Source organism: Hevea brasiliensis, chromosome 2 (assembly GCF_030052815.1).
Source record: "Hevea brasiliensis isolate MT/VB/25A 57/8 chromosome 2, ASM3005281v1, whole genome shotgun sequence".
NCBI classification, from domain to species: domain Eukaryota; kingdom Viridiplantae; phylum Streptophyta; class Magnoliopsida; order Malpighiales; family Euphorbiaceae; genus Hevea; species Hevea brasiliensis.
Window position 1 is genome coordinate 121,630,037 of NC_079494.1, and position 15,797 is coordinate 121,645,833.

A 15,797-nucleotide genomic window follows, 5' to 3' on the forward strand; every position below is an offset into this window, starting at 1 on the left:
ATATTACTTATTTATGAAAATTATTTTTAAAGAATAGTGATTTTAGGTTGTAAAGTGATGGTTCTTTAATTATAATTTTACCACAGATTTTTAAACTATAAAATCGATGGTTTTAGATGATTTAAAATTTTTGCATTTCAATTTTATATTGACACAATTTATAAAATTTTAATTATATTTTATTGTTTTTATTTAAAAACCTTCTTTATCCCTCATTTTCGATCTCTCCCTTTAACAAAAAAAATCTTCAATTTCTCACATATGTCGATCCTCCATCGTCTCTCACATCATAGTTTTTTTTTTTCTTACCATCAATATATATATATATATATATATATATATATATAAAGAATTTTATCCTTTAAAGTTTTTAATAATAGATATATAGTTCATAATATTACTAGATTAATTAAAAAAAAAATTAAATGAATTTTTTATCTAAAATTTTTTTATTGATTTTGATAATGCTATTGTTTTCATTAATATGTCAAAAAAAAAAAAAGTAGTGAAGGGAGATGGGACTTGGCATGTGACAGTGAATTTTCACTGTCATTGCCAGTAAAAAAAAAACTAAAAAATAAAAAAAATTTATTTTCAAAACAAAATCGAGAGGAAACTTCCCCTTCCCCCCCCCCCCCCCAAAATTTCTCTCCTCTCCTCCCCTCTCTTCTTCTTCTTTTCTTCTCCGGTGACCGGCTGGCGACCTCCCAAGTGGCTCCCCACCCGGTCGGCGACCTCCCAAGCAGCGGCGGCAGCCCGGAATCCGGTTAACAGTGGAAAAAAAAAAAGGTCCCAAACTTTGAATACTTGTATCCGGCGATCCCGACGTCCGATTGGAGTGATTCCAGCGGCTATGGACTCCTAAGAGTGAGCCCTTTCAGATGAGACTAGCCTCGCCGGATTTGGTAGCCGTTTCCAGCGCCGGCGAGGAGAGAGAAAATCAGATTTTCTTTAAGTTTCCGATGAGATTTCCGACGATTCGACCGTTGGATTGACGATCCGAGACCACCTATGGACTGAGGGAGAGGAGAGGAACATGATGGTATGATCAGATCCGGCAAATGTCGCCTGCGATCGGCGGCCGGCCACCGTGTGCGGTGGTTCTGGTGGTGGCTCCGGTGGGCTTTGGAGATGATTCAACTTCTAGAGGCTTCCTCATAAATTTTTGGAATTTTTGAGACACAAATAAACTTCGGGTAAGACTATTTTTATTATTTCTCTGTCTGTAGAGCATAAATACAGTGTTTCTTAAATAGAAAAAATTGGAAAAAAATTCTAAGAAAAATATATGATGAAAGTAAAATTATTTGGAGATATTCTATGGTGTTTATTGAATTTTTGAGTGATTGTAGAATATTTTTGAAAAATATAGATAGATTTTAGTTAGATTTTTAGTATATGGGCATATAAAATTATTTGAAATTAAGATATTTAAATTTTATATGATTGGTTGAAGCTTGAGGATGGAGGTTTAAATATGTGAATATTGAATTGGGTTGAATTAAGAATATGTTAGCTGTTGGAAACTTATAAAATTGAGTAATATTCTTGAATAAAATATTCATGGGTGATTAGAAAATTACAATTCATTTTGCAATAGCCTTATAATATTATTAAGGACCGCAGAGCAAAATTTTAAAATTTTTAGAGTTTGTTTGAGTGGATTTTTACAAAATATCAATTATAGGGATTAAAACGTAATTTTTAAGTTTTTTAGTATAGCTTGGTTTGGAGGGCCCAGGAGGGGCCATATAATGATGATGAGATATGAGTTGAATTTAGAAGTGTTATTTGAGCCTTTTTGCAGGTTGGGTAGGCCCCAGGTGTAGGGGAAACTCTGTCAGATTTTCCGGCATGAATTAGGCTGTCTGTTGCCTCTTTAGAGTTTTATCTTAACTTAGTACTAATAAATTTATAATTTAATTATTAGGTGATCAAGATCAGCTATTTTTCTGCATCCAGCAATCACAATAGTCATCGGTATACTGTGAGTAAAATATTAATTTTAATTGTAATTTCGATATTATTATATTTTCAAGCATGCCCATGCATCACTTATAAATATGTATTTATGCAGTTAAACACTAGGCACATTTTTATGTTGCATTCATAATTGTTAAAATGCCATGGATGTTGTTGTGATAATTTGGAGCAATGTGCATGAGTTGGCGTGCGTGTGGTATGGTGTTGGCTATGGATAGGAAGGGTAGACACGACTTGAGATCTTCGCTGGGACCCAGTCCTTCGGGGTAGACACGGCTTGAGTTCTTCGCTGAGACCCCGATTTGGTTTATTAAGCGAAAGTCTGGCTTGAGTTCTTCGCTGGCACAGGTTGGATTAAGAGGGCTGTATAGGGGATCAGCTCCCATATATGTATTGTTTGACAGTGTTGGATGTGTGAGTGCTCCAAATTGCCTTTTTCATATGATTTGTATGAAATTTGTGACGATATTGCATTTCACTTCACAGGGTGCATTAACTTTAGATAGCTATAGAGATTATGGTTAAAATTGATATTTTACTCTCTGAGTTGAATGCTCACTCCTGTTCACCTATTTTTCCAGGCTATAGGAGACCTTCTTCGAAATAACCTGTTCATTTCCTCGCAGGTTATGGAGAAAAAATTACTTAACGGTATTATTATTGTCTAAATTTGTAATTTAGAACTCCGCATGTACTAGTAGTAACATTAATTTTATTAGGGATTGTATGAATTTAAGTTTTTGTATTAATAAATGAAAAAAAAAAATTCATGAGTCTTGAATAGTTTGTAAATGATGTAACAGGGTTGAGCTCTGGGCTTCCCTATTTTTAGTTTCTAATAATTATTGGGCTAAGTTGGCCCGAAAAAAAATTTTAACAGTTTAATTTAAATTATTTTATATGCATGTTGGGCCTAAATTGTGGGCCTAGTAATGGGTTGAGCAATAGTTAGGCTTACTACGGGCCTCGGGGGCTTTAGGCTGGCCCAGGTCCTAGTGTCGGTTTGATCCATAGGTTGGGTCATGACAAATAATTCTAAATAAAGTTTTCCACCTATATTAGAAGGTAAATTATGTGATAGGCAAAAGATTAAGTAATTATAAATACATTTTCAATAATGTTTTACAATAGAAATTGTACATGCTGCCGTGCAAGCAAAATTTAAAAATCTCTTTATACATTTAAAGCAGCAATTTTAGTAATTTTCATATTTCTGTACCATACCAACTTTCTAAACATATTAACAATAAAAATCATACAATATAATATAGTAAGATATAAAATATTAATAAACCATGCTGCACTCAATCCAAACGAGAGCAAGTATCAAAAAAAGCACTAATGCTTAGTATTAAAAAAAAAAAAAAAAGCACTAATGCTTACTCTATCAAACTTTCTATTAAACAATTCTCACTTTATTTCCAAAATTTCTGAATTAAACGCTAACTTGAATGTTAGAGTGATTGACTAATATGTCACCGATCTCACTTTTTGCTTCTTGTGTTGCAGGGCCTAATCATCATCAAAGGAGACGCATGGCGGGGGCAGGAACCATATGAGAATGCTGCTTTCATGTAACATATCGCATATGACGACCAATATGAAAAAAGATTTGTGTGAATGTAATAAGCGCCCTTTCCCGCTGATGGATACATGTTCAGTAGTTAGAGGAGAGAAGGAAACTGCACTGCTGCTTTATTGCAGAATCTGTTAAATGGGGTACTATAGTCCTTCATGTCATGCCAACCTTTGAAGGTAAATCTGGATAAGAGTGACTTTCACAGCAACCCTCCAAAAGTCCCTTCACATACCTAAAGGATGCTAGCAGAAGGAAAGAAACAGAATAAACAAGCTTGAAGAATGCAGTTGAAATTTGCATTGTTTTCTTGATCTCAACCTGACCAGGCTTTATAGGATGTCTATGAATTCTGATTATCTAGTTGACAGGTTAACCTTTTTTATTTTATGAGCAAATTTTCTGCTATTCTATTATTTATTTATTTGTTTGCATCTCAATCTAATATTTAAGTCTATACAATGTTATCTGGTGCTAGCAAACAGAGAGCTTTTCCATACTTTTATTGGTGGATGTGGAATTTCCTTTTTCTTTTGTAATAGATGACTGGCTTTTTGTTGACAGGCATACTGTGATCAAATTGCTAGTGACCTGCTTCCAGAGCAACCGCAACAAAGAGATGTACATCTCGTTATACAATTGGCTTGGATTCAAATTTATGCTCAAAATAGAATTCTCTTTTCACTCTTAACTTGTTAAGATGTTTGTGGTCAAAAACTTAGATTCTCCACTATCAGTACAGAACTTACAGAACATTTCATTTAGGTGGCTATTTTGAGCTTTTTAATTGAGTCATAATTTAGACCTATGAAATACACACCCAAAATTGAAGCCACATAACACTTTTGAATTGGATTTTCCAATCAGCATTCTTTAATGGTCAATGCTGTTTTTGAATTTGAATCCAAGCTGAACAAATTGTTGTAAATTTTATTTTATGTTTTTTTTCCCTGAACTCCAATGTTTCCATCGTTATCTACTCTGCAATAAGACAACAATTCATAAAAAAAGGCTTGGTCAGTTACCTTATCATAATTGTCTGTTTTGCTCACAACTCAAGGTGCTATGGCTCTGCACAGCACACTGCAAAAGACTCTGCCTTTCTTATGTTCTATTTTCTTTAATTTTCTTTTCTGGACCATTAAAGATCGTATTTACCATTTTAGCACATCACATAAATTTGCAATTAGGAATTTTGACACAGCAGGGACCAAGTGTTTTTTGAGGCCGGCTTCAGGGTTTTTTTTGGTAACTAACCCAAATCACAAACTTATTATGGTGATTGGTGAACCATATTGCATTCAGACTTTCCATAGGCAAGAACTGTGTCAGTTTCAGTGCCAGAACGTTTCAGCTCCCAACTCAGGGCATGTCCCAAGGATCTGGCTAATGATTAAATCTTCATTACAAATGCATCTGTAGTTTAATGACTCAAGGGCATGCTATGCTTGGCAGCAGTCGCACCCAACCTTACAACCCTTAGGCCTTAGCGCTATTTTACACAGCCGGGCAATATGGACTTCGAATTGCATGATATCCACCGTTTTTTGTTTCGATCTCTTCCAATTTGATAGTTGACCTGTAGCCAGGGCGCTGTGCCTACCGCTTGCACTCCTCTGGCAGAACTTGGCCCATTAATTATCAGTTTATCACCGCAGACCTCTCATCGCTAGAATGCCAGAGTCAGTGCACTCCATGAACCATAGAAGTCCAAGGTCAGAAATACAATAACAATTTTACATGCATTGACAAATCGAAATATAATAACCAAACGAATGTTTTTTTTTTTTTTTAACGCGCAAAGGGAATGCATTAATAAGTCCTAGGGGCATCAACATTACAAAGCATATCCAACGAAGCTAAGAGAATGGAAAGCCAGTTACCACAAAGCTGGTCAGAAATTCAAAGTTTAACAACATGGTCCACAACTTTGTTAGGTTGCCTAATAATCTTGGAGAAAGAAATCTCCAGGAAGAAAGAAGACAAACTTATGATATTATGAACTGGAGCTTGGGTTTCCCAACATTGGTGCTTGGCAGGGAACTGAATTACTGCTATAAGCATTTCAGAGTCAAACTCTATGATAAGAGTTGCTATCCCCATATCACGGGCTAATTTTACAGCTTCCAATACTGGTGAGGCTTCTACAACCAAAGGACAAGAGTTGTATACCTTTTTAGCCCAATTGCCGCAAGATTTTAGCCTTCCTTCCAAGCTGCATCACAATTGAATTTAAGAACACCTTTCTGAGGAGGCATCCATTTGTGATTATCTTGTCTTGTAGGAAGGTTAGAAATATCTGCATGGTTTGATTCTAATCATTGGTTCTCATTTAGCAAAGAAAGGATTTGTTTAACTATATTCCTTGAATCCGGATGCTCAGCTCAAACACTGCGTACCATGTGAGCAAGATGGAAACTAGAATCTAGTCGTCAATTGTTAAGTTCGAGAACAAACCTAGTATTGCTTCCCACCACCTTGCAAAAGATTGAAAACCCACCGTATCAAGTTTGTATGCCAAAGGACCAAGGAACCAAGTTGCCCTGGCATGATCACACCAAAATAATAAATGTTCCAAAATCTCATCATTTCTACCGCAAATGAGACAATGTTGCAGCAGTATGCAATAGTAAGATGCATTTGCCAAAATTTCAACCCTTCAATCAATGACTAGAAACAATTATTTTTCACACCATATGCTCTTGAAAATTGAAACTTTCAAGAAATTCGCTATGGCTTCACATTCTCCTATCTAGACATATGGGCAAATCTTGTTTAGAGGTTAGTAAACCTCATGCTAAAATAAGTATTTCAAAACTAAATAGAATATCATTAAATGTTCCAAAATCGTTAGTACCAGAAGAATTATATATTTAGTAGCCAAGCAGAAATACTAGGATAAAATTTTATATGTATTCAATTTTATATTTCATATGCTTCCATGCTAGATAAGATTTAGAACTCCACACGATGCCTAAATTGCAAACGAAATTATGAATTCCCATGCTCCACAATGTTTTATTTCATCAATGCAATAATTGGTTCAATTAACATACTATTCGTAGTCAAATATTAGACTCAACCAAAAACCAAATACCCAGGATATCAAGCAGCATAACGGTCCGAAATTGGAAGAGAAACCACATACAAGGAATCAAAAGACATCCAACATAAGAACATCGAAAGTAACCCTTGTTAAAGTACTACCACCTGCAGACATATCATAAAGCTTTCAAATAAACCTCCAACTTGAAAGTAACCCTATGAAATATCAAAGTCATTCAAACTGCAATCCCAAACAATTGGAAACAGTTGACAGGGCTTTAGAAAAAACAAAAGGAAGAGCTCTAGCAAACTATGAAGAGCAATCACAGCCTACAAACCCATGATTAAAAAATGTCTGCACGAAATAGAGCAATCAGCCACTCTTAACCCCTCTTGGCTTTCAATGCACCCACTGGGATCTTACTCAAAACCTTAGCATCAAACACTGCATATTGCTTTTTTATCTCAATTGTTGCCTTCTCTGCAAATGGATCTATCTTGTCCTCGTACTTCTCATATAGAACTGGCACCGTGTGCAGTAAAACAAAGGCTGTTTTAAGAACAAAACAATCAGTACTCAGGATTACGCCTACAATGACGGATAAAATGTACAAAATATGTTTCAGCGGCCATACTTGTATAAAACAAGGTCAAGAAATTGCACCAACTCCCCACAATTGACAAGACCCACAAGGCAGCTATAACCTGATTAAAAAATTAAAAGAAAATCAACTTTAGAAAATGGATTATAAATATGAGCGATGTCCTATCTGAATAAGTAAAGTAAACAAGGTCACGAGCATGTCAAAGAGTGAAAGAAAGAACATACACAAATCTGACGGCACCAAAACTAAAATAGCATATAACTATAAATGATCTGCTCCAATTCCAACAGAGCCATTAGAAATATAAATAACAGGATAAATACTGAGACATACAACGAGAAACTTCTTCAAATCTTTTCCGGATGCAATATTACGTAGGACTGCAAAACCTCGGTTGATTTCAAATGTCAGTGCTGAAGCAACCTGCAGGAATGGTTCTTCCGGTAATTGAACTTGTGGGATGCGAGGTGGAGTTCTACAACACAAACAGCACATATAGAGTGAATATACATATGTCCTCCAGTTGTTAAATGAAATAAGTCCTACAGTTGTTAAATGAAATAAGTCCTACAGTTGTTAATCCCTCAAACAACACTAGTGAAAAGAATCAGAAGATTACTTATGGATAAATGTATGAACATTGGACCACAGAAACAAGACCGCAAGAGAGAGGATGAAAATATGGCACACTAAAGTAAGTAGGTGGTATTCAATCAACTCAAAAAGAACCCAAATTGCAGTGGCAACTCCAAGCACACTAGCTGAGATCTTCTTGTTTCTCCACAACAACACATCAGCAGCTGCATGTCACACAAATGACACAAGGAAAGGAACACGAACACATTAGCGTCCAGCAGAACAACAAACTAGGATTAGTGATGGCACAGCAACTCTCAAAAAAAACTTACTGAAAAAGAAATTCTAACAAAAATGATGAAATATTTTGAAGTTTTCTTTTAACTAATGCTTATTATGATCAATTGCCAACATAGCTTACTTAGCTGGTCATTCCCTTTTTTCGGCTTGCGTGATTATTAATCAAAGCATCATAACGAATATCTGAATCAGTTATTCCAGAGACAAATCCAATTCCTAATCGAAGATTTCATAAGGAAAATTCTGAAGACATTATCTGCTCTCTGACTCACTGCCTTTTCTAAAGCAGCAAATGCTCACTTTTATTTTACCCCTAAAAAACCAACAAAATCATTTTCAATGCGATAAACCAACGGAGCATAAACACATCAAATCTAAGTCTCTATAACTAGACAGAGTAAAACCTAAACATCAATTAACAAAACATATGCTTAAAAAAAAATGAATTAGTAAAGCAATAAAGCGAAAAAGAACTCTGGTAATACGCACGCTTTCCTCCACCAAAAACCTTGTGTACGGGTTTCTCCCTCCCAAACAACCGAAAAATTTTCGCCTTCACCGAAGAAGGCGAATCCGGTTTTTTTTCCGTTTCCGAATCGGAATCAGAAGACGACGACGAATCGTGAGCGTGAATCTTCTCGCTTATCTTCTCCATCACCGACTCAATGGGACTTTCAGAATGCTCCGCCATGCTTTCGCGATCAGCCAAATCCGATTCAAATTTTCCAACTTCGCCGAAATGAATTTTCCTACAGAATCACGGTAGCCGGGAACTTTGGAGTGACCAATGAGCGACTGAAAATGCAAGTTAAAGTGATGTCGGCTATATTATAAACCGTAGATGGTAAGGTCCGAACCTGAGGTGCGGCAATCGAACCTGGTGGTTCGATAAAATTTGCGTAAAAAGTTAACGCCGTTAGATTTGACAAGATCGAGGAGTGACGACGTTTGCTGAAATTCTGGCAGCGGCGAAGCGCCTTTTTTAATACAAGATAAATGGAGACAATTCAGGGCGGTGGACTTTCAGGTCCTGAAAGGCACCGACCAAGGGGATTGAAGACACGTGGCGAAGAGGAGCGGTGGAAGGATAGAATGGACGGCTGCTACTTCTTGTCGGCCTGACGGACTGAAAAAATCATAATGGGCTCCACGTTGGCCTAACGAGTGGAAATTATAAATTATTTCCATTAAAAAGTTAATATAAAAATCTGAATGCTTTTTACTATTTTAATTTATTTAAAAATAATTAAGTACAATTATTTATTTTTACGTTTAATTATTCAATTTTTTACAATAGATTCCAATTAAAATTTAAATTTTATAATTTTAAAAATAATTTAAATTTATTATTTTAAAATAACTACTTTTTTCTTCTTTAAAATTTAACAATTAAATTTATTCATAAATTTGTTTTTCTCTTAAAATGTTATTTCATATAAAATATTTACATGAAATGGCTGGCAACGTATAATTTCTTCAACTTTTCCCCTCTAAGACGTCAAATCAGAAACATCCAATGACCGAAAGCAAAACCTTTTTGAAAAAAAAAGAAAAACCATAAAGAGAATAAAAAAGGTACGACTAAACAAACCAAAATATGAACTAGCGAAGCTAGTTCTTAGTCTTAGTGCCCATTTGATGTTGAATTTGAAGAGTATAGATTATTTTTTTAATAAAAATATTATTTTAAGTATTATTAAAAAAATAATTAAAAAAATTATTTTATTATTTTAATATTTTTATAATTAAATTTAATTTTAAATTATTTTTTAATATTTTTAAATTAATATATTTAAAAAAATAATTTTATCAACAATAATTTTAATAATAATACTAAATAGATTCTTAATAAGTTGGGTAATTATAGGTACATAACACTGATATTTTTTAATTTATATATTATTTTATTTTAATTATTTAATTTTAATTTGTTTTCAAGAAGTTTTTTTTTACGTGTAATAATAAGTTTTTAAATTATAAAAAATAAAATTAGCTTCTCAATAAATTTTTAGGTTAAAAAAATGTAAAATTACCTTATTAGTATATTTTACTCTTTCTTATTTATATTATTAAATTAGTTGATAATTATTATCAATAAATTTATTTTATTTTAATTAAATTTGTTAATTATATATATTATTATCATTAATTAAAATTAATTTGTAATAACTAAGAAAATAATAATATAATAATAAATTAAAAATTCAAAATAATATTTTATTAATTATGAAACAATAAATAATAATTTATAAATTTATTTTAATTAGATATTAATTTAATATTAATTTAAAAAATTAAACTTAAAAATTTATTATTACATATTAAATAGATTTTTTTAAAATAAAATAAAATTTACAAGTTTTTATTTTAATAAATTAAAATTAAATAATTAAAATAAAATAACCACACAAATTAAAATAAATTAAGATGCATTAATTAAGAAACAGTGCAATTACCTCCTCTGGTCCATTATTTCAACGCCACTCACATCCTCTTCAAGATATTGCAAAATGGAATTTTGGAAAATTTCCTCTTATCTTGGCTCTGCAACTTCAGAGTTCTAGTTGTTGCGTAGTCAGAATCAGTTGTTTATTAGGGGTGGCCCATTGAATTGTAACAATCTAAGCAAGTATATTCAAGCTAAAAAAGAAAAAAATTGTATAGATCTTTCATACTTCTTGTTGGCGTCATAATCAAAAAGGAAAAGCAGATACTATTTTGAAAGGAACTTGATAGCCCATGTTGGCCTACTTCAAGAATTCCATTATTATTGAAATTGGCAAGCTAATTTCTTGGTTGATCTGACATGATTTGCTTGCTTCCTTCACCGAGGTTGAGTTCGCTTGCCTCCTTCCTGCTATAAACTAAGAGAATGAGAAGGAAAAGGTGTGAAATAACATACTCGTAGCTACTTGAAGTTGACATGCAAACAAGGATTTATTTTGAGTATGGTATTTCAACACCGTTCGAGTACAGTCTGAATCTCTTCCATGCGTTGCACTGTACAGGTATCAAGCATAGGAGCCATTTAAATGTGGAAGATTTAAAGCTATCATGAACAGATCATCATCCTTGTCCAGTTTAGGAGGAACAATCCATTTCTGCCTTTTGTACCTTAGCATCTTAAAGGCTTCCAAATAATCATCCAAATCTACTTTCAGACAGAAAAAGCTGTCAATCCACAGTAGACCTCCTGGCCTCAAAACTCTATTTCAATCATACAATATAATGTCCCAGGAGCACAAAATCAATCCAACCATCAAGAATTCTGGTTGTGCATCAAATCCAGGGTATTATCAAAGAATGGAAGCTGTTGATTTATAGTTAAGTAAAGAGGTGCAAGTCCCCGAAGAGCTATCATTTCACTTTAAGGTGCTCCAAGATTGGTAGTTGCTGAGACTATTGTTACATTCAACTTTCTCATTCGAGCTGCAAAAGTCCCTGCTACCGCACTGAAATCCAATCCGATTCTAATCTCTCCAAACTTAATGTTAAGCACTTCAGGTATCAGAATATCTGCAGTAGGATTCATGTTGAGATCAAGATTTGTGTGTTTGATCCATCTGGCATTTCATGAGCTGTGAGATTGAAGCAATCCGCACACTTAAAGAACCCCTGGCGAAGTTTTTGCATCTATACTTGCACCAGCGGACATTTCTATTATTAGGAAGCTTCCACATGGAGTCATTTTATAGGGAATGGCTTGCTGTATAGTTGAGGGGCTCTTGAGAAGCGCCTCCTCCTTGGCAATGGATCACATCCATGAACCATAAGCCTCTGAGCCAGTTTCCAGTCATCATTGCGGAATTCCCCAATATCGTAATCCATATACTCTTCAAGCTCTTTCCTCATGGCAAAACAAGCGTGGCCAGTGCTTGTGAACGTTCTATTAGCTCCCATGAAGTTTTGTTTCCCTAATCTGTTGGGTTTGATCCTTAAATGCTTTCGAATCTCTTCTATCAGGAAGAAATCAGCAGGCTCATCTGATCTTTGCTTTTGCCTTAGTAAAGGATGGAGGGCTCCAATTTCAGTGTTTTGCTAAGGGGCTCCTTCATCTGAAGGCGAAGATGCCTGTAACGAATCAATGTGCCCCAAAATTGATGCAAGAAAAGCAACATCTCTTGACAAAAAGAGTAGCTGATGATGAATCCATTCGCAAATCTTTTATCTCTATAATTTATTTATGGACTTTTTGAATGATAGCGTCCACAGTTACACCTACATGATCACTTCTAATGTTGCTTTGATGCTCAATGTGAACATGATTGCAGAAGTTATGAGAAATAAAAAGCAATCTGATAGAGTAGAATTTGAACGAAGTAGCAATACGGATCAAAAGAATTAAGATTCCAAGCATAAAGATTGGTCTGTGAATTACTCCATCCCACCTTCCTAACTTAACAGAAACATGAGGTTTTCCCATCTGTCTTAATGAGTAGATATTGGAAAATATTCACAGATGACCAAAAAAAAAATTGCATTAGCTGCAAAGGCTTGCAAACTCTACCAAAACCAAGTATCAAATGAACTATAATAACTCACATTTAAACATTCAGAGATGCCAAATTCACATACAACTTATGATACAACATGAAGAATACCTGAGACTTTGAAGCTGACAGGTATTGGCAGGGAGAGGCAGGGGAGGAGGATGAGTCTGGTGAGTTTGAGAATAGATCATATTATTTTATTTGGCGAACAATCTTGAAAGAAATTGTAAATGGAAGATTAGAAGCTCTAATTTATGATTCTATTGAGCTTTGAGCTTCTTGTTAATATTTGCTAAACTATCTAGTTAGGTTTACTGAATATATAATCTCTATGCCAGTAAGAAGCCTACAGCCCGTGTGTGCGTTTGTTTCCCTTTACTGTCAAAAAAAGAAGCCTGCAGATTGTAGTCAACGCTTCCATCAAATTATAAACCTACAACACATTACATATTACTCAGTCGTCATCTCGTTTTGCTAAAGATCCCAGTTTCCTGCAATAATATAATACGGTAACGAACAAAAAGGAGGCATATATAATAAGCAATCAGGGAAAAAAAAATCTTTTATATCCTTTCCTGCTGTAATATAGAAAACACAAAGCCAGAATGTAACATATATCAATGGATAGACATTCGTGCTACGCGTTTCTCGCAAATTTTGCTCCTTTCTGGAGCGCTTATAAAATAAGACAAAAGATTTAACCAGACAAGGGCCGCTGCCCGGCAGTTGAATTGGCCACAAATACAAACAATTTGCTTGACAAAGAAAACATAAAAGCAGGCGGAACTGCAGGGCAAAGAAAAGTTGGTAGAAAAATGGTAAGAGGGATAAAAGGCATTCTTAGATGATGTTATATCAGCGGTTAGCCTTAGATGTACTTAACTTTCCCTTCTGTATGTTACAAGTTGCATTGCTGTTTTCATTATGGGACTTCAATAGACTTTAACTACGGTTGCCGAAAGGTTTGGCTGAGTTAGGGGAAGTGAGTTAGCACCGAAGAGAAGACACTACTGAAGGAAATAATTCCGCAGTACCCGATACACAAGCGATGTTTTGCCAATGAAATTATCAAGAAAGAATGAAAAACTACAAAGAAAGGAGCTTTCTTTATGAACTTTTTATGAGGAGAAAGTAGACTGGCAAGCAGAGAGTGATATATTGTTTAATTCTACAAGGAATTAGGGTGGAAAATTGTTTAGTTCACTTCACTGTAATGAAACAGTAACACAGAAAGTAGTTTGTTTTCCATTCTCTGCCTTAGCAAACCAAAATCACAATTTATCAGTAACAAAAAAATGAAAATCCAAAATCCCACTACCTATGCCTATTCAGAAATTAACAAAATTTACAATTTCAATCCCAAAACACACGATAAAAGACCCCCAAATCACTCACCACCACTCCAAAAACAACCAAACAAGATCAAATCACCTCCTCCTCCTTCGATCAGCAGCGTACTGCGACAGTGGCACCACCTCCGACAATGGCGTAGACAGCGGAGTCGGAAGCGGTGAGTTCCGACATACCGGACAAGACCCATTAAGTTTCAGCCAAGCATCGATACAACACAAGTGAAAATAATGTCTGCACTCCGGCATCATTCTTAGCATCTCGAAATCCTTGTACTCGCACAAACAGATCGGGCAAGTAGTACTATTTCCGTCCAAACTCCCATCTTTAGTGAACTGAAATTTCGGATATGAATTGATCACCGCCTGGTCGAGGCCAATTGTTGCACTTTCTTGGTCACGTTCAAGGTCACTCTCGTCTTCAGCCACGAAGATAATGCGAGGGAGAATTATGCCATCAGAGAGAGAATTCGGGTTGTTGTTTCGGTTGTTATCGTTGTTGTTTGCATTGTGGGAGCGGTTGCGAGAGTCACGGCAGCAGATGTAGGAAGCAAGGAGTAAAGTGGAGAGGAGGAAAAGGAAACCAAGGGCTATGGCTATGGAATAGCCAAGACCGAGATTGGTGAGGTAAGTGGAGGAAGGAGGAGCAGTGGTGGTGACGGGTGAAGAAATAGCGGGGATGGCAGTGGCGGTGGTGGACATTTGAAGTTACAGAGGTATTGAAGGAACCCATTTGGAGGAGAAAGAGAAGGGATTAGGGGAGATCTTTTGGGGGGAAGGTGGGTGGATTTTCCAGCTGCTGCATTTAATACTAGGTTTAGAAACAGGGCAAGGCATTTAATGATAGGGGGAAGGGGGAGAATCCTGGGCTTGGGTTGGGGATGGATGGGCCTGTTGCTCGGAATTTGCAGAACATGATTGGCGTCGAGGTTCTAAGAAGTGGTTTTGTCGGTATATTCCACGTGTGAAGTACATTTGGTCAAAAGATTTCTCATGATTTGTCATGATTGAAGCGAGTCTTGTTCTTGTTGTTTATGCGCTGAATGCGCATTTCCACTAAGCGTAGCCGCCGGTTGGTTTTAGATTTTTTTTAAGTTGAAATTCACAATTTTAATTTAATAATTGAATGTTTATATTATAAAAATAAAAATACAATTTTAACTTTTGATAACTTTATATTTTTGAAAAATAATTCAAACACTAAAGAAATTATATCATGAAATTAAGAAATTAAAAAGACATATACTTTCTTATATAGTTGAATTAAAAACTTTAGTATTCTTGAAAGAAAAAATTATAAACTTAAGTATTTCAAAGAACTCAGCATAGTTAATTTAACACAGCATGTGTTTGGTTGATGATAATCCCCCCACTCATTATTTTCCAAATTAAACTTTGGTTTTCTTAGATCTAAGGAGTAATTTTTCATTAAATTTTTAATTTTTTATGGAGTTAATATTGAATCAAACTGAAAGTGATTCTTTTTTTTCCTTTTTTTTCTTTTCTGAGTGTTATTATTTTTTAATTTATATGTATATATATTTTTTATTAGTGTTCGGATTTTGAGTAATTTTTATACCTTAAATTTTATCTCATATTTTATTTTTATTTTTTATTTTTAATTTATTATTAAAAAATTTTAAATTAATTTTATTTTAAAATAATATCTCTAACACGTAATACCAAGTTTTTAAATTAAAAAATGTCTAAAAATATTAATTTAGCACTTTTTAATAAATAAATTCTTCACTTTTAAAAAAAATAGATCGTTGTAATGATATTAATATTTTTATAATAAATTAAATATTAATTAAAATAGCTTGTATTTTTTAGTATGAGAAAAAAATAAATAAAAATGAAATTTTATTATTTT

The 15,797-nt window shown here is 34.4% G+C and overlaps 2 protein-coding genes and 1 pseudogene across 2 annotated transcripts; all 3 read right to left on the reverse strand.

Moving 5' to 3' along the window:
* Window positions 1-6,730: 6,730 nt before the first annotated feature.
* Window positions 6,731-9,031, reverse strand: LOC110638021 (reticulon-like protein B5). The gene is made up of 5 exons (XM_021788422.2): window positions 8,575-9,031; window positions 7,829-8,009; window positions 7,543-7,684; window positions 7,240-7,309; window positions 6,731-7,154 (listed from the first exon to the last, which is right to left on the reverse strand). The coding sequence occupies exons 1-5, from the start codon at window positions 8,774-8,776 to the stop codon at window positions 6,988-6,990; spliced, it is 762 nt and encodes a 253-aa protein (XP_021644114.2). The 5' UTR covers window positions 8,777-9,031; the 3' UTR covers window positions 6,731-6,987.
* A 1,516-nt stretch (window positions 9,032-10,547) lies between these two features.
* Window positions 10,548-13,072, reverse strand: LOC110638042 (probable methyltransferase At1g29790; annotated as a pseudogene).
* A 717-nt stretch (window positions 13,073-13,789) lies between these two features.
* Window positions 13,790-14,810, reverse strand: LOC110638065 (RING-H2 finger protein ATL67). Its single transcript, XM_021788477.2, has one exon. It carries the CDS (start codon window positions 14,624-14,626, stop codon window positions 14,003-14,005), a length of 624 nt encoding a protein of 207 aa, XP_021644169.2. The 5' UTR covers window positions 14,627-14,810; the 3' UTR covers window positions 13,790-14,002.
* Window positions 14,811-15,797: the final 987 nt, after the last annotated feature.